The 27,162-nt window shown below is 35.1% G+C and overlaps 5 protein-coding genes across 10 annotated transcripts; 1 reads left to right on the top strand and 4 right to left on the bottom strand.

Annotated features, from left to right (window-relative positions):
• Positions 1-765: 765 nt before the first annotated feature.
• Positions 766-7,067, bottom strand: LOC7457871 (patatin-like protein 6). Of its 3 annotated transcripts, none has more exons than XR_008059834.1 (3): positions 5,002-7,067; positions 2,158-3,527; positions 766-1,334 (listed from the first exon to the last, which is right to left on the bottom strand). XR_008059834.1 is itself a non-coding variant. In XM_002311062.4 (3 exons), the coding sequence occupies exons 1-2, from the start codon at positions 6,130-6,132 to the stop codon at positions 3,258-3,260; spliced, it is 1,401 nt and encodes a 466-aa protein (XP_002311098.3). In that variant the 5' UTR covers positions 6,133-7,067; the 3' UTR covers positions 766-1,334; positions 3,210-3,257. The 3 variants fall into 3 exon arrangements, 1 of the variants encoding a protein (XP_002311098.3); XR_008059835.1 differs by having other exon boundaries at positions 2,439-3,527; XM_002311062.4 differs by having other exon boundaries at positions 3,210-3,527.
• Positions 7,068-11,257: 4,190 nt separating this feature from the next.
• LOC18101371 (uncharacterized) lies at positions 11,258-13,416 on the top strand. Of its 2 annotated transcripts, XR_002983344.2 has the most exons (3): positions 11,274-12,383; positions 12,490-13,024; positions 13,108-13,408. XR_002983344.2 is itself a non-coding variant. In XM_024607004.2 (2 exons), exons 1-2 carry the CDS (start codon positions 12,910-12,912, stop codon positions 13,254-13,256), a joined length of 264 nt encoding a protein of 87 aa, XP_024462772.1. In that variant the 5' UTR covers positions 11,258-12,909; the 3' UTR covers positions 13,257-13,416. The 2 variants fall into 2 exon arrangements, 1 of the variants encoding a protein (XP_024462772.1); XM_024607004.2 differs by having other exon boundaries at positions 11,258-13,024; positions 13,108-13,416.
• A 1,098-nt stretch (positions 13,417-14,514) lies between these two features.
• LOC7457870 (V-type proton ATPase subunit G 1) lies at positions 14,515-17,082 on the bottom strand. Of its 2 annotated transcripts, none has more exons than XM_002311061.4 (4): positions 16,917-17,082; positions 15,984-16,096; positions 15,292-15,392; positions 14,515-14,859 (listed from the first exon to the last, which is right to left on the bottom strand). In XM_002311061.4, exons 2-4 carry the CDS (start codon positions 16,069-16,071, stop codon positions 14,716-14,718), a joined length of 333 nt encoding a protein of 110 aa, XP_002311097.1. In that variant the 5' UTR covers positions 16,072-16,096; positions 16,917-17,082; the 3' UTR covers positions 14,515-14,715. The 2 variants fall into 2 exon arrangements, with proteins under 2 accessions (XP_002311097.1, XP_006379550.1); XM_006379488.2 differs by having other exon boundaries at positions 15,984-16,076; positions 16,917-17,067.
• A 1,203-nt stretch (positions 17,083-18,285) lies between these two features.
• Positions 18,286-20,945, bottom strand: LOC7457869 (uncharacterized). Of its 2 annotated transcripts, XM_024605995.2 has the most exons (3): positions 19,294-20,945; positions 19,132-19,179; positions 18,286-18,741 (listed from the first exon to the last, which is right to left on the bottom strand). In XM_024605995.2, the coding sequence occupies exons 1-3, from the start codon at positions 19,684-19,686 to the stop codon at positions 18,577-18,579; spliced, it is 606 nt and encodes a 201-aa protein (XP_024461763.1). In that variant the 5' UTR covers positions 19,687-20,945; the 3' UTR covers positions 18,286-18,576. The 2 variants fall into 2 exon arrangements, with proteins under 2 accessions (XP_024461763.1, XP_002311096.1); XM_002311060.3 differs by having other exon boundaries at positions 19,132-20,945.
• Positions 20,946-21,059: 114 nt separating this feature from the next.
• Positions 21,060-24,221, bottom strand: LOC7457868 (protein disulfide isomerase-like 1-3). Its single transcript, XM_006379486.3, has 8 exons — positions 23,639-24,221; positions 23,263-23,392; positions 22,833-23,004; positions 22,572-22,735; positions 22,423-22,500; positions 21,787-21,879; positions 21,553-21,621; positions 21,060-21,404 (listed from the first exon to the last, which is right to left on the bottom strand). Exons 1-8 carry the CDS (start codon positions 24,157-24,159, stop codon positions 21,273-21,275), a joined length of 1,359 nt encoding a protein of 452 aa, XP_006379548.3. The 5' UTR covers positions 24,160-24,221; the 3' UTR covers positions 21,060-21,272.
• Positions 24,222-27,162: the final 2,941 nt, after the last annotated feature.

The raw sequence follows: 27,162 nt of genomic DNA, 5'->3' as shown, positions 1-27,162 counted from the left end.
TTAGCTCAGGAGATGCATTATTAATTGCCACCCCTACTGATTCTGTTCTTGTCATGTCCTTGTCAAAAACAAATGTTAAAAAGTTAATTAGCCAGAAGCTGGGATGCCCCTCCTCCAAAAAGATGCCTTTTTTTTTTTTTTTTTTTTGTAATATTAACATCTACCGTTGCTTGTGCTTGTTTAGTGCTGCCACCAATTACAAGTGTATTTAAAATTATAGTAATGTATTAAAATAATATTTTTTTATTTTATTTTAAATATTAACACATCAAACGTTTTAAAAATATTAAAAAGAATTAATTTTAAAAAAACATTTTTAAATTATAACGAAAAGAAGGTAACCAGCCCTAAGCACCCAACGACATGAAAGCTAAATTCTTTTGTAAAGGCAGAGGCAATCTAAGGCGTGCGCGTATGAAATATATTCCATCTGAGAATTTTTCAATATCTAACCCGCCTACCATAATCCATCTAATAACCCACTAATCATTTGATAATAGCGAGGGGCCAAGCAAAAAGCTAATCAAAAGAAAAACAAAACATCACCACCAACCAGTCTAAAATTCCCTTCCTCCAAACAATCATAATAACACCAGAATCCTGTAATCAAGGATGAAAATTTCACAAGAACAGCAGCTTTTTTTATATATATATATATATATATATATGTGTGTGTGTGTGTGTGTGTATTGACCCGTAAATCTCTCCATTCATAGAGATGTGGACGGTCTTTTTAAGGTAGATATTACTTTACGTACACAGTAATTATTGTTTTAAAATATATTAAAATAATATCAATTTAGCAGGTTTGGTAGAATTACTCTCAAATCTATTCTTCAACACTACAATCTATTGGAAGAAAAGAAAAGAAATGATGAAAAGGGAGCAAAGGTCGGATAAAGAACTTTGGCTATATATCTAGGGGTTCTATGACAAGGAGCCCATCATGCACCCCCACTCAAGTTCCCCAGAGAGATGAGCGATTCTAAATAAGAATGTAAATAAATTAAAGAAATAAAATATGCAAAGAGTCTTCCAGACATCAAAACCTGATACTTGGTTTGACCTTCAAAAGCTGAACTGGCATTATATCTGCGTTTTCTTCTGTGTTTCTTTTCTTTCCTGGTTCCTTACCGTGGTAGAAAAGTGGAGTGGACACCACCATGTCCATCACCTAGCAGGCAAAGTATCCCACTAAGATCTTCTACCCTTTTATGTTTCTCTTGTCCTTTTTCACACAATTCCCTCTCCTTCTCTCGCTATCTTCATGGCTTTGAAAAGTAAAAGCTGCTATATCACTCTCTCTTTTTTGTTTCTTAAAATCTATTTTTCACCTGCATTTCGGAGCATAAACTTACTATTAACAATAAATAAATCGTAAATGAACTGCAACAAATAAAAAGAGACCAAGAAGCACAAAGTTCAAAATTTCACAGTCCAATGCAACTCTTTTGACCGCGCCCTTGCAAACATCTGGACAAAACAATGCAGCACTGAGGTTGAAAAGGAAAGGCAAAATGATCAACATGTGAATTCAAATTTGGAGCGCATCACACTCTCTCTTCTTGATTTCTAACAGCTAAACATGAATTTATAGGCCTAATTGCTCTCTCTAATTGTTTTTTAATCCCTGTTAGACTCACCTGGTGAGTTCCATAATATTGAAATCACACGATTAAACCCAGCATGAATTTGAAGGGAAATTCTAACGTTATTGGTCCCCCACCTTGCACACAATTCATTCCATACGGTGGCATGGGGCTAAATTTAATGGTTGCTGGTAGGTACCAAAGAGAATTCATTTGAAGGAGAGTTCCCCTTATCTACGCAATAGAGTAATAATGGTCTATAAAGTACTGGAATACTGGTCAAATACATGGACAGGCGCTGTAATATGCAGGCTGCAATATTAAATCAAACCACCAAGAAAAGTAACGAACTTTCCAACCAAGACAATACTATATATTGAGTTTTGCTATTTTATTCAAATCCATTGAACATGATGACCATTGATATTACATCGATACTCAAAGCATAGATATTTTATTTTTCCTCTCTATTTTGAACTGAATATATACATAATCAAACAAAAGGGAGAAGTCTAAAAGGTTTTGTCTTCATGATGTTGTAAGAAAAATCGAGACAAAAAATGTTCACCTCAGATGTTCTAAATGCAGCCCTTGAAACTTTAAATGAAATAATGGCAACAGTTCCCCTCTCCACATCAGTCCAAGAACCCAGTGACATTAGGGAACTTTGAAGGCAATAAAAAGATGTGACAGCATAGCCAATATTTACAAGCAGGGTTCCTTTAGCATACGACTGACATTTGATTTATAGGCTAGAGTGTTGGGACGAGGACATAGAATTCAGCTCTGTCCTAACAGTGAAGCAAACAATGATAAAAGAGAATTCTTTTTGGGGTACCATGGATATACCTTCAAGCACCCTCAATGATTTGGTTCATCTATGAATGACACAGAAGCAGGAACCGTGAGGTAGTGCCATAGAATGACCAAGATATCCCTAATCTATCACAAGAATCAGTGTCGGTCGACCGACAACAATTGAGAATGGCTTCCCCACATCACCAATTTGCATACTTCTTACATCCCCTGACTTTTATCTTCAACAAAGACGATAACAACTGGTTGCTATGTGGTTGTTTGAGCTTTCTAATCAAACAATGAAAATGACAAGGCGAGCCCACGAATTCACTAAATGACAATTCTAGGCTATTACCTGCTGCTTTTTACGTCCATTTATTTAAGACAACCGAATTTGTACAAGACAAGAGCTTTGGTTTAGGTTCCAAGGGTCATGCACTGCAATAATAAGAGTGCATGAGCTAAATGTGATGGCTTAACTTAGTCCCCAAGGAGGAGTGTTCATTTTCGGGCAGGTGCAATACTGGTTTTCAATGGACAGGGACATTTCAAAGCTGGAAAGGCAAAATCAGATTTGAAGTAATGATAAAAAAACTGAAATACAAACTTTTCAAACTCGTAAATTCCCAAACCCCAGCAAGATTTCTGAAAGCCTGAGGTGAAAAATACTTGAACCCCTCTAGCGTTTCCCTCTTGTATCATGAGTGTCCCCGCTTGATCATTTACATTCAAAGTAGGGTTCAGTAAGATGCCTTCAGATTTGAGACAATAGCATGTAAAGATACAGGGTTATCACACAGTAAATGGAAAGAAAGAGCTTACATTTTTTTTTAATGTTTGGTTTTGGTCTTGACATTGTTGAGAATAATCTTAGGCTGTTTTGGTGGCAGCTTGCTTGAAAGCAACAGTGGGAGCAATTCTGCAGCTCCTCCTCTGATGCTCAAGAACAAGCTGTTCAGCAAACCAATCAAGTTTCTCAAAATTGCTTTGCTCTCCAATCCTCTTACCACCAAACAGTACAGATTCTACATTTTTCTGCTTCAACATTTCCTCTGCTATCCCAATCATCATCTTTACATTGTTAGGGCTGGGGTCTGTGTCCGCATTAGGTCCACATCTTCCCAGATTGGACCCATTTGCCTGTCAAGCCAGAGTTAATATGGTTAGGAGATTAAACACATATCATATTTAAAAACACTGAATCATAATAAATAATAAAGGGATCGGACCACAGGTGTCAGATAATTTAATCCATGGAATTATTTGGAGAATTGTAATTAAATTATTGCTACTTTAATCCAACTACTATAAGAAATTACCGAACCTTGTTAACTAGCCAAACCACCCCCCAAAAAGAATGGACCCAGTGACGTTGGCCCCTCAAATAATGAAAGCTTGTACAACTGAGGGCATCCACTGCTCATTTTATATTCTATATTTGCTTTAGCAGCATGATTAAAACCACATTAAGATTAGCATTCTCAGCACATTTTCAGATTCAAAAAAAAAAAATTATAAATTTAATTCCATATAAAAATAATTATCCACTAGAAGGATGCAATAGTAGGTTTGCTGGAATGGTACCTAACAAAGTAAGATTGGAAGGTAAATTGGTTTTGGTGTTGTACAATCCGAAGATACTCTGTCGATTAAATATCAAAAAGAAAAAAGAAAAAAGAAAAGAAAAGCAGCATGACTTGTCATCCACACACTCTATTATCAACTTTGTATCCACTTTATATAGCAAAAATTAAATACATGGACTGCCTAATAATTTTACTCTCTTCAAATTTATTTCTTACCATAGGTGCCTAACACAAAGGCGGTGTAAGAATTCCAAAGACACGGACCATGTCCTTGCATCTGACAGCAAATAAAGCATGGCTACAAGTGATCCTCATAATAAAAGCATAGCTAATTATGCCTCTAGCTAATATATATATATATATATATATCAAAATAAAATCATGAGTGATATTTCTGTAACCACTCATTGATACCACCCACTCTTGGGAAAATCCAGTCTCCAGCCATTTCTATCTACAGTTTATTGCAGAAAAAACACCAATGAACCCCCCGGCCCACCACAAAAGCCTCCCCCACTGTCCCTTTTCTACCTTCTCTTCCATGCACAGAATTATTTTCATAAAAATGAAATTAAGATTAAGGGTGTTTGTTTTTTATTTTAAAAGGGTTTTTTAATTTTTTTTCAAATTATTTTTTTTAAAATTATTTCCAGAACCCAACGCTAAGAAATCCAAGTCTCGAGGCTGGCGATAGAAAACAAGAAGAGCAGTGGCAAACACACCCGTCGCCATGAGGTAGTGCCACTGAGGGGCTTGAATTTATGGTTTCCCGGGCATCCCTACTACATGTCGGCGAAACAGAAGCCACCAGACACAATGCACCACGGACCCCATTTACACTTGCAAACACCACATTCAATTGCATAAAAACCCAAACCCAGCTAAATATGCACAAAAATTGTATATGAGTGTAAAAGACACAGCTAGGTTAACCATTCCAGCCTGGCCACAGCTGTCCCGACTCCTGTGCATTAAAATCAAGCAAAACTAAAAACCATGTCCAAGTTGTGCAAAACGAGATACCATACCTGAATTCTTACGTAGTTACTGCTTCTACACTGACCAAATGCCATGGCCACTGCCTGGTCCACTGAATCAGCCGAACCATCACCTGAAATCCGAGCCATCGGTCGAGCCCACTGCTTGGCCCTCCAATTCTTAACCTGCTCATAATCATAGCTAACCTCAAGAATTTGACCGGTCCCTAATGATAACACCAACAAATCCTCGACTCCTCTAACGAACGGAAACTCCTGCTTATTATGCAGCACGTGAGTTATGGCTGCCGCGGTCGGGTTGCTCATGGCTAAACCACCATCAACTGCCAAACATCTGGTCTGACCATCAACGGACCGCATTAAAACAGGGTCAAACAAGCCCGGTTCAGCTGATGTAGCCCGACAAACCTCCCAAATCCGGAAATCGAAACTGTCCGTTTCCAAGGCATCTGCTCTAGAAAACAAAAACGGCGCCGTACTGGAAAGATCATAACAAGGGATCAAAACCGGTTTTAAAGTATCCTTCAAAGTCAAATTCCGGCCCTTCTCAGTAAAAGTCTCTTTCATGGCCTTCTCTAAACCGGCTGTGGCAGCGGTCGTACCGGTTGAGCTCCCTTTGAAAAACCGCTTTAAGAACCCAACATTTCTGTTACCAGAAGTGAACAATTTCTTACCCTGATCAGCTAAAAATCTCCAAGTCTCCTCAGCTTTCATAATCGGACGGTTATGATCTTTGGTGCCAAAAAGCATAGCCGTGAAGATTCCACCAATTCCAGTTCCGGCTGCCACATCAAAATAATCAGCAATTCTGGCGTCAGGGTTACCTGATTTCAATTTCAAAGCGTTTTCAAGATAAGCCAATGCTTTCCCTGAAATAATCCCTTTTAGACTGCTACCACCATCAATAGACAATATGCAGATTTTCCCTCGTTGATTCTTGATTGCAGACAGCCCGTTGCTGTTGTTTTCTGTGAGAAAAGAAGGATTCTGTGACTCGGGTTTTGCTTCGATTGTTGCAGGAGAGATCTGTTTAGGAACCCAGAGTTTCTGATCATCATAGCCGAAAAGAAATTTGCTTTCAAGAACTGAAAAGATTTCGTAGCTGAGTTTGTCAGTGTCGATGCTGGGTTCTTGCATTTCTGAAGATTGATTGTACTCCATAGAAAAAGAAAGAGAGAGAGAAGATAAAATGTAATTTGTGAAATTTCTTCTGATGGAATGAACGTCTTTCTTGCTTGTTTCTTGAACAATAATAAATTCTTTTTTTTATGCTAACGCTACACACGCTCTGCTGCAGCTTCTTTTATCTTAATATGGCTATACAAAGAGTGTGTTGACGCCTAGATGAATTTGTAGACAAATTTGATCTTGCTGCTGAATAATGTAAAACTAATTGAATTTAAGACAAGAAACTTCCAAAAGAACAAGAAAATATGAAAAGAAGGCTCAACGAACCCAATCCCTTCAAAGCAGCACCCCGCATGTTGTATTTTGGCAATCTTTCATGATCAAGAAACTCAAAAGATTTTTTTTCTTTTCTTTTGTGTCACCAAGACCAGACTTTCACTTCAGTTCAGCCTTGTAACCAATCATTCTTTACAAGAAAAAGAAGTAAAAAAACAAAAAGAAAGGAAATGAAAAGAAACAAGAAACTCTCTCTTCGAAGGGAAAAAGAAAAACCTTTTGCCCAATCCCCAACTCTCTCTGTCACTGTTTATCTCTTCTCCCTCTCCCTGTGTGTGCTGTAGTTATCTTTTATCAGAGCACGCCAAAGCTGGAAGTAGTAGTATCTAGATTGATGCATAAAAAGGTTAGCCAGCCAACAAAAAAACAAACAAACAACTAGCTAGCTAACACGAAAAAACAAAACACAAAAGAAGCCAAAGAGAGGTGTTGGTGTTTATAGGAAGAGGAGCCAAGAACACAGCAGTTGCAGAGCATGTCTGTTTATGGCCTTTTAAAACCAGTTGAACATTTTTCAACGCGGTCACTCCCCGCTCTCTCTCTCTCATAATCTTTATAGTATGTGGCCACCTCACCTACATGAATAGGCAAGGCTTCTACTATTTTAATTTCATTGACCCGTTTGCATTCCTTTCCCTATCCTGTGATATTTTACTACTCTCGATGGTTTCTCTTTTTAACAAGACACCGATGTAAAGAAATTAGCCGCCTGGTGATAAAGCGTAAATTCCTAGTTTTATTTTGATTCAAATCCCACCTCAGATCTGAGTAAATTCTCATGATATTTTTTAGAGTGAATTAAGTTTCCTCAATTGCTTTGGAGATTGATAATTAGATATCCTTTCACGTCGTAGCTTTAATATTTTTTTAAAAATATATATTGTTAAAAAGAATACTAAATTAATGTTTTCTAACATTTTGATGGTTTTAATATAATATATCAAAAACAATAAAAGTATTTTTTTTTATGAATGAGAAAAAAAATCAATTTCATGCGTTGGTGCATGAAAAATGTCAATGTTAAAACCATATTCAAAACATACTCAAATTAAATTGTTTGTTGATTTTATGAATTTTTAATGACTATGTCATGATAAACTCAATTTAAACATGTTCGGGTCAATGATAAATATATATATAAAAAATTATTTTAAATATTTTAAAACTCAATATATTTATTCAGTCAGATTTTACTGTCTATAAATGAAAGAACTTGTGTTTTTTTAATTATAAATTGTGATTGATTTCATCTAGATATTTGTGACTTCAAATATAATTTATATTATGAACATTTGATTTATGTTTGTTGATTTAAACATTTAAATTGTTATTTATTTTTTGAATTAATTAAAAAAATATATTAAAATTAATGCTGGAAATTGTGTCGAGATAAAAAAGATGTTTAAATTCAGTATCTTTACCGGATCAGTTCTCGACGAGGCATGACAGCCGTGGTTAAAACGGAGCGGACCATTAGCGGCTGTACAAATTGTACTTGAACGCTGCTTCATTTCTTCGTTCCTGATTGAATGATCTAGATTTTGTTCACACTGTTTTCCCGTGATCAACGGTCAAATGGATGACCAACAAAGACCGCTGCCTTGTACTTTTTTTTCTTTTCTAATTTCTCCTCCCGCCCTGATTGTCCTTACACGTGGGGTAGGGGCCGGCGGAAGAATGGAGCCGCACTAAAGCATGCTCGGCGACCCTCATTTTTCTTCGCTATGCTAATCCTGTACGCTTCTATACTATATACACTCACAAAAATAAATTGTTTTTATGTGTGCTGTTACTTTTGTGACCTATAAACTTCTTTTTAATATATATATATATATATACACACACATAAAACTGTTCTATTCTTTATTCTATCATTTGGAGTTCGTAGATAAATTCTTTTTAATATATATATATATATTAACAGTTTTATGTGTGTGTGTGTGTGTGTGTATATATAGAAAGACTGCAATAAATAATTTACCTAAGGTTTTGGTACGGGAATAATTTGGTAAGATTTTATCCCGAGACAGCCAGCGATCAATATTTTTTTATGGAATTCGCTGTGTCGATGATTCCATTGTCTGTACAAATTCTCGTTTCATTCGGCAGTCCGGTGTTTCTTTTTTTATTTGTGGTGGAATTATATTTTTTTTACCAATTAAGCACCATCAGGTCTACGTGCTGGCGGCCAATGTAGGTCACTGTTAGGTTATTGCCAGGGTATAATTTAAGGTAAGGTGAGAGGTAGCTGCCTACAGCTTGGACAACATTTGAGAGGAGGTGGACTTGTAGTTAAGCAGATTTCAGCCCTATGTTTACTGCCGGAAAAATGGATCTAGCCCTACGTCCGATGGTGTCGAGAAAAAAAAACATGTATAAGTTGTTGTGAATAATTATAAAGACTTTTATCACATATCATTAAAACATAATATACATACATGGGCTTTTTATTTTATATTAAAAAAATAAAATATTTATCCCGTGTTTATATAATAAATTTTTATATAAAATAATAACTTATTAGAAAATAATAATAATATTTTTTTATGAACTTTGATATTGAAAAAATAATCTCGAAATCAATTTTTTAATAGCCGTCCATTCTTTTTTAAAACTGATGTAACGGTACAGGCAAGTACTCTTTCTTTAATTCTTTATTTATTTTTGTTTATTAGCTGTTGTGGTATGTCATGTGGTTTTATTTATTCAAAATAAATTAATGAATAAAAATTAAAAACCAAAAAATATACTTTTTTATATTAAAAAAATAATTTTTTTTCACAAAAAAACTGAAATTTCTTAGTTCAAAAAACGTAAAACCAAATTATATTTAGGTTTTGAATTTTGTAAGTTTGGTTAACCGAAAAACCAAATGAATATAAAAGATATAACTCATGACAAAATTATATTCAAGGAACAAAAAATTAAACCATTTTTATATTAAAATAACAATTTAGTTTTTCACCAAATGAAAAACTGAGATTTTTAATTCCAAAAACCTAAAATAATATCTCAGTTTTGATTTTTGTGAGAACTAAACTTGCCTTAATTTCACTTCTTGTTCTTCATGTTTATTGAATTAATTTTTGGGCATTTTTGGGCTTTCTTTGGATTTTTTTGATGGGTTTCGGTTTGGTTCTGTTTTTCTGTTTGATTTGATTTGATTTATTTTTAACTAAACCGGTTAGTTTTGGTTGAGATTTTTTTGTTTTAAGCTTATGAAATCAAAACCAAACAAAACCGAATATTTTTTTAAATATTTTAATTGATTTAATTATTTTTTTCATTGTTCAGTTTTTTTGGTTATTTTTTTTATTTAATCAGTTTGTCAGTTTTTTTACACATTCCTACCATGAAACAATAAAAAAATAATAATAAGGAGAACATATATTTTCCTGGACTTTAAAAACCTTATCGAGTATTTCTTTTAAATTTCTATCTTACCGTTTCTGTATCCTTTATTTTGAAGAAAAAACATGTTGAATCCTAAACAATAATCTTGCGTCGAGAAACTATCTTAAAAAACACCATCATCAAAGTTTTTTTTTTCTGATTTTTTTTCTCTCTCTTCTTTGTCATATTATATCCACCATGAGTAACACGTTAGAAACTATCTCAAAGAGTTGACGACAACAGTACACCTAAGGCTAATAGAAGTTGTACAATTCCCGATGACCGATTCTCGGCGGCGATTTAATAAGTTTCTCAGAATTTTCCGTGTACGGTAGCGAATAACTTTTTCATGTGGCATTGTTATTGGATAACGGGAATGGATCAAAAACCCACGTAATTATCTGTAGACATAAAAAAAAAAAGGATTTGCAAATAATGTGTAGAATTATCTGGTCCTTGGTTTCAGGAAGACTAGTCAATGGCCATGACCTGTTCATATGCATGAAATGAGTGAAATTGTCAAATATTCGTCTCTCATCCTGAGAAGCACATCAACTACTCTCTCTGTTAGGGTTTTATAGACTAAATAAATTACATTTCCATTTTCCTTTTTTCATGGCATTCCTATGTTCCGTTCATGTCAACTGGTCCTCGGGCAAGTGTTTTTTTTGGAGCCCATCAATTCGTCGTGGAAAAATTGATGCTGGGTTGGCATCGGATTGATGGAAACACCTCATGTTATTCTGATCCACTAATCTACACAATTTCTTGATAACAAGTGACTGACGACAAGTCAATTGCATCATATCTTGTTCATTGTTTTGTAGATAATGAGAATATATAGGTTTTTAATAATGATTTTGCAAATAAAAATCTCCCACTTGCTCAATTATACGCAAGCTCGTTGGCAATCATGAAGCCGTCCACTAGAAATATTCAATTGATTCTTAATTTCTCCAAATTTAACAAGCTCCCAATGCTCCAATCCCCTCCTCCATCCAATTATATATATAAAAAATCCCCTCTGCCCACGAAAACTTCGAGGGTCTCTCTCGTTATCTCTCTAAAGCTGTTTTCTTAGCTGTTAATTTCACTTTCATTAGCTTTGTCAATGCAATGGACTCGGAAAGGGTTGTACTAGGATAATCATCGGCACCAACACCGCTATCTTTCTCCACATTTCCTCTCACAGTAAGATGCTAATCCATGAGATTAGAGAATTTTTTCGGAGCACTTAGTCCACTAATCACGGTGAACATCATATTAAGGCCCACTTAACTTCTTATAAAGCTTTCATCCTAGCTCACACGTAACAAAGACAATATATAATTTTTGGAGAATTTTTTTTATTGGACGTCTTTAACTTCCGATAGGCTCCAAAGTCATTCCCATACTTAATGAATTATTGTTTCATCAACCCAATTGTATATAATTTTTTCCGATGACCTTCATCAAATTTCTTGAAAAAAAAAAGAAAAAGGAATGCACGCGTATAAGCAGGGTTGAATGCCTTTTGGGCATTTGGAGATGGGCTTGCAGTGACCGGAAGCTTACAGGGGACAGCAAACACAATCCGATGAAGTAAGCAAGAACTTCCTTGGCTTCTGTCCAATCACTCAACGGTGGTTTTGTCACATTTCATCAGGTTGATTTCCCATACCTCCATAAGTCTACAGTCCTTATCACGTTTATCTCTTAACCCTTTCCCCTGTTCACCTTCCCGGGTCACAATCCAGCCTCCTGGCTATGACTAATCGATTCTCTGTTTACTGGATCCTATGCATATTAATTTCTTGGTGTCCATATTAGGTCTTTGAATAATGGGCCTGTCTAATACGTGTCTTTAGAGGAACGCATGTTCACTGTTGACTATCCCATTTTTCAACCATGGAATCAAACCGCTGATAATTCACTGTTAAACTTTTTTTTTGAAGTCTAACAATCCTTGTTGCAATTAAGCTCCTTTTCAAGTTTGGGGGCAAAAAAAAGAATTAGTCGAAGTGGCAGTAACTAAGGCCGACTAAATTTGTTGTTGAATGGGCCCAATTTTATTTCTCCACTTAGGTACATCTGAAAATATGGTTCATAAGACATAGCACCCTGGCGTGGTCCAAAATATCTGTAGGTTACAGCGAGGATTCACGGGCCTTGAGCTGAGCTGTTGTTGCTAGAAAATTGGAAAAAGGTCCCTTCTCAACGTGACTCGTGGTGTTGTGCAAGCCCATTTATGGGCACCTTTCTTTCAGCAGAACAGTGTACGTTCTTGTAAAATGACATGTGAGGATACAGAAACCGCAAAGCACACTGTTTGAATTGCATTCTTGTACTCGGTTCAATGTTGTGCTGCTCAATTATTTGACAAATCCATGGATCTTCTTTCTAACACGGTCCACTTTCAAGATACATGGAGGGAGTTTGCATTCATGGTTCATTCATTTCCATAGATCTTCTTTTCTCTGTCACATGGATACACAGTGCATGCCTTCGTCTTCTTCCTTGTACTCGAAAGGGCACAAAAATGTCACAGTAATTCCATCACTTGATGGATGTACGAAGTAACTCCCTTCTCTTAATCAGTCCTTCCTCTGATTCTTTTTGAAACTTCTCTTTCAATTGATGCCAGTGATGCACAGATTTAACCATCAGATTCTTTTCTTCCAGCTGTGGTTATCTTTCTTGTGCCTGCAAATGGCAGCAAGAGCAAAGGAAAATTATAACTCGAAGACCTTTAGTAACCAAGGCAGAGAATCGCTGATGAAGTCAATCAATGGCCAACCGATTCTTCACTCCTATATTCACCTCGCTTATTTCTGTCGGTGGGACTCAATCAACTGATCAACCCAATCAATGGCTTACTGCTTCCATGATATGTATACGATGATTATGTTGTTAAAGCCATGTTTAGAAATGCAATAAAATGCTACGTTTATTTGGACAGCTCCTTCTGTTCCTCTTGGCAACACAGTATTACTTTTGTATAGCAACATGTTCCTAGGCAAGTTACTTCAATGGATACATAATTACACATGAATGCTGACAATGAGGGACTAATACACAGGATTACCACTAGCGATCGAGGTGATGGCAGCTGCGTTCGGAGGGTGGTCAGGATTGGAGGGAAGCAGTGACTGGGAAAAAGTCCCAGCTACAATTCCTGTGATGATTTTTGCTTTGGTGAATCATGATCCAGCACCTGGTAAATAAAATTGTTCTCCAAAATATGTATTTTTTTTTATCAACAGAACGCCTCCACATTTACGATATTCAATATCCCTGCAGTTCTTTGTGCATATCTGGGTGGTGACCTTAAGCGTCTAAGGGCTTCAGTTTTGCTGGGTAGCATCGTTCCATTGCTGGCATTGCTTGTTTGGGGTGCAATTGCACTTGGCCTTTCTGATCAGGCTGGTCATGTTATCGATCCAGTTTAATAATTGCTGATGAGGGTTTTTTTTTGTGTGGTTCTTTTGCATCGGTGAGAGATGGAGCGGGGTCCAAGACCCATATTATTGGCCCATCATACCGAAGCTCAAATCTAAGTCAAAAATAACTCACAGGTACTTAAAAGAGAAAGTTACCAAATAATTTGCTTTTCCTCTTCTTCTTCCTTTTCTCTGTTACCGTAACTTTCTCCTACAATATCAAGGATTTTCGGTTTTAAGCTTAAGTTTTAGTTTAAGAAAAATTGAAGTAACAACTAAATATCCTTCCTAATTTCCTATACTGTTATTTTTTATTAGGAGATTGATTGTGAGAGGATTAAGAAATAATTTAGGTTTTTATTTTGATTTAATGATAGAATAATTTAAGAGTTTTAATTAATGTTTAGGATGTTAATTTTGGTTTAAAACCAAATGATTAAAAACTTGAATTATGAGTTTTACAGGAATAGATTGATTGTTGGGGAAATTTGCAATTTTGAAGATTAACGGATTAAGATTCTGAAAATCTCAATCAACCGGTTGACTAGTTGATTTCATGTTGTCGGTCGACCGATTTGTTTAAACTGGTTGATTGGTTGGCTTATGAAGTGATCAATTGGTTGGTCATTCGGTCGACCAGTTGACTTAGCAGTAGGGATAAATCAGATCTATTAAATTCAATCAATTTGAGTTATATTTGAAATTGATTGAACAAATTAAATTGGTTTTATAATTATGTTTTGATGTCTAAACTTAGAGTTTTAATTTTTTATATTTTTTTTTCAAGTTTTTAACTCCTAACATTCTTTAATAATCTCTTATTCTCATCAGTTTGTTTTAAATTCAAATTTCATTAATTTTTAAATAAAAAAATTAATATTTCATTAATCCTGATTGGTGCAATAGTTAAATCAATATTTCATTAATTTTTAAATTTATTTTTTAATTATCTTGATATATTAATTTCAAAAATAAATTTTAAAATATAAAAATATATATTATTTTTATATATTTCTAAATAAAAAAACATTTTTTTAATACAAGTGATAAATACTCCCATTTCTGCCTGCAGTTCTGCACTGTTCTGCCCTTTCAGACAGTCTCAAAAAGTCGACAAAAAAATTATATGGTGCAAACACGCTACTATATCAACATCCAGATCTTGGCAGACAGAACCAGTGTGACTGAAACAAATCGCCACAAAACCACATCGATTTGAAAATTACGAATTTAATTGTTCCAAAATAAAAAAGTTTTTCAGGACGGGTGATAAGAACAGGGATAATTTATTTCATAGGCGATTTACTCAAAAAAATTATTGCAGACGAACATAATCAATCAGTCATAAACATATTAGACAGCAGAATACAAGCATTCTCAACAAGCTGGAATTCCAACCCTTAAGTTTAAAAAGTACACGCAAAATACAGTATTTGAACACATCTAGCCTCGTAGACCAAGGAGGGTCCTAGTTTTTCACTGCTGTCACATGCTTCAAAAGCATCTGTACAACATCATGGGAGATCCTTGAGGCTTCTGTCTTCAGGTGACCGATCTTTGCCTCAGTTTCATGCTCCAATCGCTTCACATTAGCACCAGAGTCCCCGCTGCTCTGTATGATGTTCACACGAGTAGGTTCAAGTCAGCTTTTGAATAACATAACAACGTAGCTCCAAGTAGCTAATGGGTTGATCCGAGTTTCATTTAAGTCCTAAATGATGAGATGGGAGCGACAATGACCAGATTTGGCCAACTCTGTAGAATGACTGAAATGAAATTCAAGAAAAGAAGAGGGCCGGTACAGGATATGCAGTGCTGGAGAAGTATCATACGATGCTATGAATGCAATATAGATTTATCACACACACACACAAGTAGCAAAGGTGACTGGCAAATTACTTAATATTTCCATTTCCTCATTCATAAGCTTAAGTAGGAATCACTATAAGGATTGAAGTTAGCAGCTAATATTTGAGATTGCAAGTGGATTTAACATGTTCTCATATGAATGGTTTAATAGGGAGTCTTTCATTTGTGTTCTAACCTCAGTAAGCTTCCTCTGAAATTCAGCTTCCATGTGAGCACGAAATTCAGCAATTTCCTTGTCAGCCTCTTCTTTGGCTTGTCTCAGTCTAGCCATTTTCGCTGGACAAAAAGAAACAGAAGCATGTAAAAATCAAGATCTGCACCAATGCAGTGACTGCTTGCATCATAAATGCAATAAGCAAAGCGTGAAAGTTTCTTCCAAGTTGTAAAACTTAAGTGTTGCTGCATCATAACTGAAAACAAACAGCAAAGCTTCAATTTAAATTTTGAGTGGCAGCTCAAATTTTAAATTTTCCTTTAAACCATGTTATGCACATCTAAGTTGTGGTAGACCACAGGAAACATGCAAAAAAAATGGAAGCCCAACCTCTCCTTGTTTGTTTGGAAGGCAAGGAAAGGAAAAGGAAAGAGTGAAAGGTAAGAAAGAAGAAAGACATGCCTTCCTCCCAATTTTAAAAGGATTGAAAATATGACTCTAGATAAAGAAGCGGATCCCTCTCTCCCTTGATCGGGGATATACTTCTTAAATGAAATGAGAACCTCATCATTTCCATTCCTTCCTCCTACTCATCTGTCCTACTCCCCCTTTACCCACACAAATAGAATATGCAATGAAAGGGTTGGCAAGTATATATAGAAAACAAGGACAGTGCTTCAATTATTGAAAGCACAGAGGGAAGAAGTGATTACCATTTCTGGCAGTATTGACAATATGCTGAGCTTCTTGCTCTGCAGCAAGCAAGAGTTGAATTCCATTCTGACCCCTGTTGGCCTCCATGCTTCCTGAAATCTCCAATGTTATACTGAAATAAAAAGACGATGAATGCACCTAAAATTAGCACCTGAAGATGCTCCTCCTAGTAAATTATCAAGCGGCCTCTTCGAGTAACAAAACAAAATTTGATTTGCATTTAGACCCCATCAAAACAAACAAATACGATAGACAAATATAAGGCTCGACAAGTAAAAATTAATACAAATCCACAATCATATACAAAATAAGCAAATTGCTATAAATGACTTTTTTTAAAAGCCAAAAGACAGCATTTTCTACGAAAATAAAAAAAAGTCATAAGAAATTATTCAGTGGTCATAATCCTCGAGAAGATCAATAAGTACATGCAAAATCTAACCATCCTATAACTATCAGCTCTATAGATTGCAACCAATGCTCAAAATCCAAAATTCCCCGATTCCAATCACTACTACCCCTTCAGAAAAAAACTCCTATCTGATTCACAAATCTCACTGATCTGATCCAACACATCCCCTACCCTTAACAATCAAGATCCGCACAAATGACTGGATTCAATCTCAACTACAAAGAGTAAACTAGATGCACTAGCAAACACGCCAACTCCTACCAACTCAAACAAAACCATAAGAACCCGTTAAAAAATTTCACCTAAGAAACCATCTCAAAGATTTAGATTTATCATTGAAGTTCCCTATTTTTTTTACTATTCAAAAAAATTAGATCAAGAAAAATTTGGCGACCCATAACAGTAAAAGATCCAAGCAAACGGTGCAGTGCGATCTGAGAATCTATGCAGAGACGCACCCAAAGAAGTAGCAGGAAATCTAGACACGTGAAGGAGTGAGAGAGAGAGAGAGAGAGAGTACCTGAGGAATCGGCGCTTGCTGTGTTTCTTTCTGCCCAAGAGATTTTCTAAGAGAAGCAATAAGCTCGATGTGTTAGAAAGAAAACTTATTGGAGCCCAACAAATTATTTGGGTCCTAATTATATTATCTAAAGCTGTGTGTTGAAATTACAAATTTAGTCCTGTGTAGCCCGTTATTGTGGCGTGAGATGAGATTTTCTTAAATAAAACAATTTTTTAAAGTGAAAATATCGGATAGAATTGTAAAATGAATCAATTTTCTTTTACTTCTCTTCGATGAAAGTATTATTCTTTTCGGAATATATCCCGATTTTCGGGCCGGGCCGGGCCGGGTCATCATTTGATGAAAATAAAAATGAAAATTAAAGGCCTTATGAAGTAAAGGTGACTTTCGCGATTTATTTTCATAGTAGCCTGCTCTCTTTGTCCACTCAAGAAAGTTTATGCCCGTTTAAACTGTAAGCGTATGATATCATAGTGTTGTTGAAAATAGTAAACGGTTTTTAACCCTATTTTAACTAGATATTCCTGAGTTAATTGAAACATTGATCAATTTAGATTTTTAATCATATTACATTGGATTAATTCTTTCTAGATTTCTTTTGAGACTCAAATCGGTCTAAGCCAAGGTCACCTGAGATATGGGTCAATTTATCGGGTCGAGTCAAGTTTTTAAATATTTGCTTTTCAAATACGATGCTTTCAATTTAGTCACCACCAAAGATCATGAGTTTAAAAAGTTAATACGAATTGACGTTATTTTTTTTTTCAATTACATCTTTCAAAGTTGTTCATTTTTAAAAATGAATTTCGTTATTTTTTTCAGTTTTTTTTTTCAATCAAGCTATCTCTATCTCATGATTTAGGTGAGAGGTTTATCCGAGTAACCTAAATTTTTTTAGAAGTCACTTTTTTATCTATTTTTTTATTTTTTCCTTCAAAAATTCTTTTTAAAATTAAACTTTGTTAATATATATACGTGTGTGTGTGGGCGCGCGCGTGTTTTTTTTATTGGATTATCATGTTCGCATAATACGACTCGCGGGTTTTGACAACCTCATTTGACTTTTTTTTTTTTTTTTTTGATTTCATCATTCTACAATTTGATTCTTGGGGTTTGACAATAATTAATTTTTTTAGTTATTATATTGAGTCATTGATTTTTTTTTAAACACGCTTTAGCATCCTTTTTTTACACTACAAAGAAATTAGTCCGATTCATGACGAAACACAAGTCATCAATCTAGTGCAAACTATTTTTCATCCTATACCCAATTGTTTTTTTTTTTTTTTTGGCCTTCATCAGCATGCCACCAATTTCACCAAGGTAATGTTGCTTGAGCACAACAAATAATTTTTTAGATTATATCTTGGAATTGAAGGAAATTTCTTTAATTGATAAAACTAAATCAATCATTACAATACAACACAATCTCATTCCCATTGCATGATAAAATCAGCCTAGGTGTGTTTAAAAATTGCAAAATCTGAAACCACCTCCTACTTGGTGCTGTATCCATCCTGTCAACACTAGAATGCTTAACAATCCAAGTGAAAGTAGGCTGGAGAAAAAGCTCGTAATCTAGGCTGAGAGAGATAGCCAGCTCTGACATAAGCTTTAAGATTTCTTAGCATAAAAGGAGCTTTGATTTCTTCCCTTCTTAATCCCAGTTGAAGTTTCCAAACATGCTATAAGCTTTCTCCTTTTCGCTAAGTTTTGATTTTGCCATGTTAAGCTGTTCTGTAAGATCCTTCTTCTCCTCTTCCCACCTTTGCCGATCTTCATCACATTTAGCTTTTACTTCCTTCAGTTCATTTTCATCAACCTACCCATAAAAACAAGAAAACCATTTAACCACAATAAATATATATAAAAATAAATGGTCTCTGGAAATACACAAATGGGGGGGCATCTCATGCAATACCAATCGACAATTATCAGGGTTAAAGAAATTTTGTGATCCTAAGAATTATACTGACAAACGAAGGTTAAAGAACTTAAGCTCCTAACCTTTTCACCAACGATGGGCAAAAAACGTCAACATTAGTACATAAAGATTCGTTATTTGACTGTTTTAACAAGTAGAAGCAATGTTTAGGCTTAGTTTCTTCCAAATGAATGAGTTGGGTTTGATTGCCAGAAGTGTTGACATGCATTCATATATGCTTTTCATAAAAATCTGAAAGACAATGCCCGAGGTGATTGAGACCATTACCTTGTTCATGCTGTCAGCCTGATCAAGATTTTGACCGAGACTCTTCCTCTTTATTGAATCCCACATGCAAGAAAACAAAAATGTATGGTTTGCACAAATAGCAATGGCAATTAACCCACCAGCAAAAAAAGTGTCTAATGATACAGGATATCTTAAAAGTACTTGAATCAGAAGACCAGCATAAGCTACATAGCCCGTCCATATAGCAATGGTCCCTGAGCATCTTCTCTCCAAATGAGGGTAATTTGTAATAGGCTCCTCACATAATTTATTTGTGATGGACACGACAATGTGGCATAGTTGCTTGCTAATTTCCATCAATTTGCGTGCGGTAGTGATAGGCAGACTGCTATTGCTACTGTGATCCTGAGTCAACAGAACAATCGCTGCTATCGAAAGTAGTATCACCCCAGTGTAAGAAAAGATTTGTTGTAGAATGAGAAGAATCGTATAGAAAAGCAAAGCGCCGCCAAGAAGGATTGTTATCTCCATGGAAAGAACAACAGCCTCCCTGCAGACTTCAGGGGTTCTTAACCTAAATGGTGGCACCGCCATTGCGATTGGAACAATTGTTATGCTCTAAGAGAGATCTAGCGGTGGGTGATGAAATGATATTCAAAGGAAATGTTCATCTGTAGGCGGTGAAAAATGATCTCACTGTAGCATTGTTTTCTAATCTGACATAGAAATTGCAGCAATATAGGAAATTAATGAAAAAAGAACACTCTTGATTTGGTGGTGAGTCCTCCTATGATTCATCCAAGGACTACACCTGTTTACTTTGGCTAATAATAAAGTCTGAAATTACTAAATATATCAGATTAATTATAGTCAAATGATGTGGCAGGTTGCTACATAGCAAGCTAATCTGTCCATGTAATATCAGGCATGGACCTGTAGGCATGCTAGCTTGCAGAATTTTTGGCAAGAATGTCTTGTTCGGTTCTATAATCTCTCACGACTAACAATAAAAATGGCATACTAACTTGTAAATAAAAAAATTCATTGGTAAGAAAGGATGTTATGCACTCTAAATTTCTCTACAAAACCAAAATTCATCAAGCTCAACAAGAAATCCACAAAATGGCAGAACTTGGGAGACTCATGGAGCTGGTCTTCTTGATGGATTTCCAAATCGATAGTGCGACGTTTCTTGTACATCATAGCACAAGCATTATCCGGCCAGCCCCTAATAGTGTTCCGGTGACTATTCCTGCCTTCTGCCCCCCCACTGAGTCCACCTGAATTTTGCTGTCAGACGTCAGGAGAAGCTTGTGAAGCAGGCGCCGGCTGACGGGTGGCAAAATCTGCGAGGAGAAGAATAGAGCAGTTTCAATTGGATTGCCATGAGAACTGAAAACTGGAAAGCTGACGTGAGTTCAAGTGATGAGGATGATAGGGTATATTTATATGTGCAGAAAGTTGAAAATTGTTCAAGAGGAAGTTTTTGCATGGAAGTTTCAAAATGAAAAATAAAACAAGTACAATGGTTGGCGTTGAGGAAACAGATAGGGAAGAACAAAACAGGTATGATCATTGCATTTATCAGCTAAACAAACTAAAATGGAAACTTTAGATTTGCCGGCATGCATTTAACCTGGCCCAAGGCCTGATCATAGGTTGGGAGTGTTATCCCGGTCAATTAAAAAGACATACGCTGATTTGAAATTTTTTTAACAAGGTCTCCTAGTTAGCAGGTCAACTTTCACCCTTTGTTTGAAACCGACTTGGCCCAGGTTTTGAGTCACTCACCAAACCAGGTTTAATAACTCTGCTTCCAGCAGAGAATGACCAACTTTGATAAAGATTCTTATTATTCATTTCACTCTTATTATTTTTTATTTTTAGAACTGGGGCTTCAATGGAGGGTATCCTTTTGTGGCTCCCCTAAATTGCCAAAATGTTATACAACCAATACCTCAACAGCCTGTTCACAATATATAAATTTCATTTCTGGTTTACTTGTCTCCAAAATGAATAATAACGCGATACAAGAGGGCATATAGTGCCCTGAAATTGCAGCTTTTACTGATTACATTCAATTATACCTTTAGTATCACCGCAAGATTATTCTCACGAGAGGAGCATCATTCTACTTGAAGGCAATCCCATACAAGTTATTGCTTGCAATTCAGTCTTAGCTATATATAGTTTACACGTGAAGACAAAGACGGACTGGATTGATGAGAATCTGACGGAAGTCGAAGAGCTGACTTTGAAATTGGAACTGAATGGATTGAAAGATTATCTTCCAGAAACTCTTCAGCAAATGACTGCACCACAATATAGAAGATGTATCAAAGATCATACAAAGTGTACAGGAAAAACATATTAAGAAGTAGAGTGGTGATCCTTCCTGTCCTGTTTAGTTGTTCAGTTAAAAATTATTAAGAAAAAATCCAGTAAAAGTAACTCAAGTACCTTAATACCATCAAAGGTCATTTCACCATGATATAGATACTTGTCACCATTAGCCATGCAAGCTACAACCTGCACATCCAGGAATTTTTAAAATATTTTGATTAAGGCTTAGCACACCACAACTCATTAGTTACAGGAAAAAAAGCTTGGAAGAAATGGCACAGATAGTTTTTAATTTTTTTCCTGTTCTTTTTCTGTTTTCGAGAAAAAGACGTGCGGGTTTAGGGTACTCACTCTTGGTGAACCTTCAGGCACTCCAAATTGAAAAGCAAGGTTTGCTCCAAGTCCCAAATTTGTACCATCAGTCTCCACATAGACAAATACAAGCTACAAGAAACGCAGCAAAGAAACAAAGACATATCATGTTGGTGAAATATAATTGAGAAAACTTGGAATCAATGTGGATTTGAAGAGGAAAAAAACCTCTATCTTTAAAGTAACATATGTCTTGGAATTAATAACTATGACTTCACTTCGGTTCTTTTCCTTCTTTCCTTAGATTCTTGTATTATAATCTACGCTTAACATTCACAACCAACAATTAACTATTTGATATATTTAATTTATGATTCGTTGTTGTTAATTTTCCAACATATGAATGATAGGATTTTTAATGTCATGTGACTACTCCTTCAATTGAGATTTGGAACATTTGACACAAACCAAGCCATGGCAGTTTATCCAATCTTCCAGTTATGCAGGAAAAACCTTCATGTTTTTTTGTTTAACTTTTATGTTAGTGTAATGCCTAACGAATCCCAGATTAGACAAGCCCGATGCAGCTTTCACCGAACTGAGTTATAGAATACAACAAGATAATCCAATTACCAGGTGCTCTTAACAGAAGCATATAGAAAATAAAATGACCACCTTGTTTCTGAAAGCTTTTGCTGCCTCTTCAAATGTGGATATCAGCTCCAACGAATATTTTGTTGAAAATAGCCACAGCTGAGTGAACAAATAGACATGTTAACTAATCATGAAGTTCTATCGTCAGGAAAATAGACTTAAGGACTTGCCTGTTTCATAGGATTGCCTAAAATACGTGAAGCATCGTCTACCGTAAAAGTGATCACCGAAGGAGCGTTGTTTGTGGATACAGAGTCAGATGTCTCTGATTTGGTGAATTGAAAGTTGTTAGTGGATACAAAGTCAGATATTTCTGATTCGGTGAATTGACCGTCTGCAGAAAGAAGAGTAGAATCGATCATTAAAGGTCAAATAACTTGTATTACTTGGAATTTCTCCGAACTATTGACTCGCAAAGTGATGAAACTAACCAAAACCAACATGGCTACGATTTGCAGCCTCCCATTTCAGCATGACTAAAGCAGGAGGTTTGACTTGCGGGTCAATGCGAAACAGCCTTGCAACATCAACATTATCAGTTTGATAGAAATTGATATCAGCATGCAGTCTGGAAGCAGCAGTAAGCTCCTTGGTATCTGAACCCTGCCATTTTTTTAGGAAAGATTTAACTTGTGAGAGCAGATGAGAAATATTTGCACTTTTCCACCATAAATATTTATCAAGTACAAAAATTTTTAAGTTCGTATGGAATCGATCAATCTGAGTGCAGTGATTATGAGCTCCTTGAATTTTATCAACTGGTATGGTAGTGAGTTGGACAGATTACATCATGAAAATAGAAATTGAAAAATATTATTCATTCGATGGAAATGAAAATATTACCAAGCAGGGACTAAATACCTCTAAAGTGTCAAGGAATCCCATTACGATCACAGAATTAGTCCTCAATATCCTATTAGCCTCCTCTGTTGTTGATACAGTTTGAACAACCAGGCCATTTTTCTGCCTCATCCAAGTTGCAATAGCATCTCTACATGAAATAAAATGAAAATTAAAACAAAAAAACAAAAGAAGACATTGTAATAAAAAAAATGAAACAGAGCGTCCCAAATTTTCACATCTGTCAGAAATTAAAGAACCAAAAAGGCTAGCAGATAAAGCATTGATAGTTATACCAGGTCAAGCCAAAGGTTCTGCAAATTAAAGTCGTAGATTTGAACCCTCCAAACATAACCAAAAAAAGAAAAAGAAAAAGAAAAGAAAAAATAGATCTCACCTGGTCCTTTCACCATAATAGCTAGACTTTTGAATTCCACCAGCAAATAAAAGCAGAGAAGGATACCCCTGAATTTTATACTTCCTTCCCAGCCCCATTTCTACTGTAGCATCAACTTTTGCAAGCACGGCCTCACCTTTCAGTAGGGTAGCAGCAGCAGAGTATTCTGGTGCCAACTTACGACTCCAATAGCACCATGGTGCATAGAACTCCACCATCACATACGGATTTGTAGCAATGAAATCACCGAAGTTCTTCTCTGTGAGCACCACCACATCCTTCTCATCAAACACTGGATTCTCTGGCCAAGAGTTAGTCCCTTGATTCTCAAGACCCTCATCATAATAGATATCCTTGTGGGTGTTGCTTTCAAAGATGAAGGTGTCTTCCTGGTGTTTAAAGAATGAAAGAACTAGTGGAAGTGATGATGGAAGATGGGAGACAGGCGAAAACCATAAGATGGTGAAGAGAAGAAGGATTGAAGTGAAGAGAAAGAGAGAGATTCTTGCAGCTCTTGACATTGCTGATGAGAAATACACACAGAAGGAAATGATAAGGGGAGAGTTGTCTTATATTGACGGGAGCAGGAACGAGAAGGCGTTGACCCAAAATAGTTGTTGATTTTTAAAGTTCATTTTTTTTATAAGTATATTAAAATAATATTATTTTATTTTTTAAAATTTATTTTTTATATTAATAAATTAAAATAATAAAGAATTTAAGCAGCTCTTGATATTGTTGATGAGAAATACACACAAAAAAAAAAGATGAGGTGAGAGTTGTCTATAGTATATTTTGACGGGAGCAGGAATGATTTGATTATCTTCAGCATTTTACATGAACTACGATGACTCGAGAGTAATTGATTTGATTATCTTCTTTTTCACAAATAACTTATTTTCCAATGCTTTCTGATCCTATGTTTTTTATATGGTTCTAGTTGCCTTTGGCATTAATTTTTTTGACTTTTTTTTTTTAAAAAAAATTATTATTTAATGAGAAAGATGATTGCCAGATGTATGTCATCTCAATGGCTATAGGGCTAGAGGTGTGACTGTCATTAATTTGAGTGGTTAATTATAGTCCGTCTTATATTAAACATAGTCCGATAATGTAAGATAACTTGCCACTTCGTTGATATAAAACTTAATATGAGCTGGAATTTATATTAAATAAAATGGGGATTGATTTAGTTAATCTAGTTAAAATTTAGGTAACATTTAATTAAATTTTTTAAAAAAATTATAACCATGTTGTTTTAATTTTTTAAAATAATATTAAAACAATATTGAGTTAAATTGATCTATCCAATCGTGACATAACATATGCTTGATGACAAATTTATTGGTAGTTTGATCGTTATTTTTTATGAAGACGAACTTTGGAAACATAGCCAAAACATAGAGTAATAAGTATTTGAGTGGTTATAGTGTGGGCAAATTCGATCATAAAACTTAACGTAAGACATGGTAGATGACAAATTTGCAATAGATTAATGGGGTATTAGAGGGCATAGAACGGCCTGCAAAGGCAGACTCTTACAGATTCTCACAGAAGGAGCACCATTCTTTTGCATGGCAGCAATGGCATGTATACAAGTTACTGCTTACAATTCAGTTTTAACCATGCTACGCATTTCGAATCAAAGATGATGAGAGTTTATGAGAATCTGATGGATGTCGAAGATCTTTCTTTCAAGTTGGAACTGGTTGAATCGAAAGCTTTTTCTTCCAGAAATTCTTCAGCAAATGACTGCGCCATTATATAGTGTAGATGTATTAAAGATCTTCCGAAGTGTAAGGAAAAAACATATCAAGGAGTAGAATGATGATGATGATCATTCCTGTTTAATTGTTCAGCTAAAAGTTCTCAAGAAAAATCCAGTAAAAGTAGCTCAAGCACCTTAATACCACCAAAGGTCAATTCACCTTGATATATATACCTGAAATCACCCTTAGCCATGTAAGCTACAAACCTGCATATATAAGCACGAATCATTCCCAGAAATCCTTAGAATATTTTGATGAACTTTTAGTCCAGTAAAACTCATTAGATACACAGAAGGAACTTAGAAGAGATGAAACAAATGCTTTCCGTTTTTTCCCCTTTTCCCTTTCTGTTTTCAGAGATACCAGAGGAGTGGTCTAGGGAGTGCTCACTCTTGGAGAACCTTCAGACAGTCCAAAAGGCTTGAGCATCATGACTTTACATGAACTGAATTTTCACAGCGACTTGAGAGTAATGTAACTGGATTGTCTTCTTCTTGATAGATCAAACATTTTTCCCTTTGTTTTCCATGTCTAATGCATGAAGTGGAATGTTTTAATTCGAAACCAAGTTATGCGACTTTTCATAGAGTTATATCCAGTTTCCACATGGACAAAGAGAAGCTACAGAAAACCCATCAATTATATAGTTTTCGCTTGTGAGGATTGAGAACTCGAATTGAGGTACCATTTTACAGTTTGTTGCAAAAGCTGCAGTAGAATATATAGCTTCAGTATCAACAACAACCACTTCTCAGCCTATCAAATTCATATCTGGTCTGATAAAATAAATAAAAAAATCATATCTGGGTTGTCTATGAGATCATACAATGCTGCGTGCTTCAAGTTTTGTCCTGTGATGGTGTATAGTTATTGTTACAGAATGCTGGAGTAGGTACAAAAATTTAGTATTATCTTCCCTTTGAAATGGTCTGCTGCCTCCATAAATAGGCTTTGTATCTTTTCTATTCATGTTAACTCAGGTTAATTTTTTTTATTTTATTTTTTAATATTTAGTTGATTTGAAATTAAATTTTATAATTTTTTAATTTTATTTTTTATAAAATTATCTATGTTTTATTACTCGAGTTAGGTGTTTGGTGAGATAACCCGAGTAAATTCAGGTTATTTTTTTAATTCTTTTTAATTTCATCATTCAACATCTAGATTATTTATCCTAAGTCGCGGATTAATTTGAGTTTATTTTTATCTTTTTTTAGATTATTTTTTTTCTCAATTTTATCTTTTAACATTTGATTGATTTAAAATTAGGCTTTCTTCTTTCTTTCTATGGTGTTATCTCGATTTGATTACCTAGGTCACGAGTTTGACTGGTTATCCTGAGTTGACTTGATATTTTTTTTAGTTGATAATTTTTTAATTTCATCATTCAACATTAGATTGATTGAGATTTTAGCATCATAATTTGTTTTATTCTGCTTTCTATAGAGTTATTACAGTCGCAATACCTGAATTGCAATTTTAATAGGTTAACCTGAGTTCACTTGAGTTGTTTGTTTTCTGGTCTCTCTTTTCTATTAAATTTATTTTTTTCAATTTATTCCTACAATATCGGTTTAATTGAGAATTGACTTTCATATTTGATTTTGATTTGCTTTTTATAAAGTTATTTTAGACCTATGATTTGAGCTAAGAATTTGATAAATTAATCCAATATATTTTTATCTCAATATTTTTTCTGATTATTTTTAGTTAAACTATATTTTTAATGATTTTACTATCAGATTAACTAAATTA

Source organism: Populus trichocarpa, chromosome 8 (genome assembly GCF_000002775.5).
Source record: "Populus trichocarpa isolate Nisqually-1 chromosome 8, P.trichocarpa_v4.1, whole genome shotgun sequence".
Classification (NCBI taxonomy): Eukaryota; Viridiplantae; Streptophyta; class Magnoliopsida; order Malpighiales; family Salicaceae; genus Populus; species Populus trichocarpa.
The sequence above is the reverse complement of the archived record's forward strand: the minus strand, read 5'-3'. Positions and strand labels throughout refer to the sequence as shown.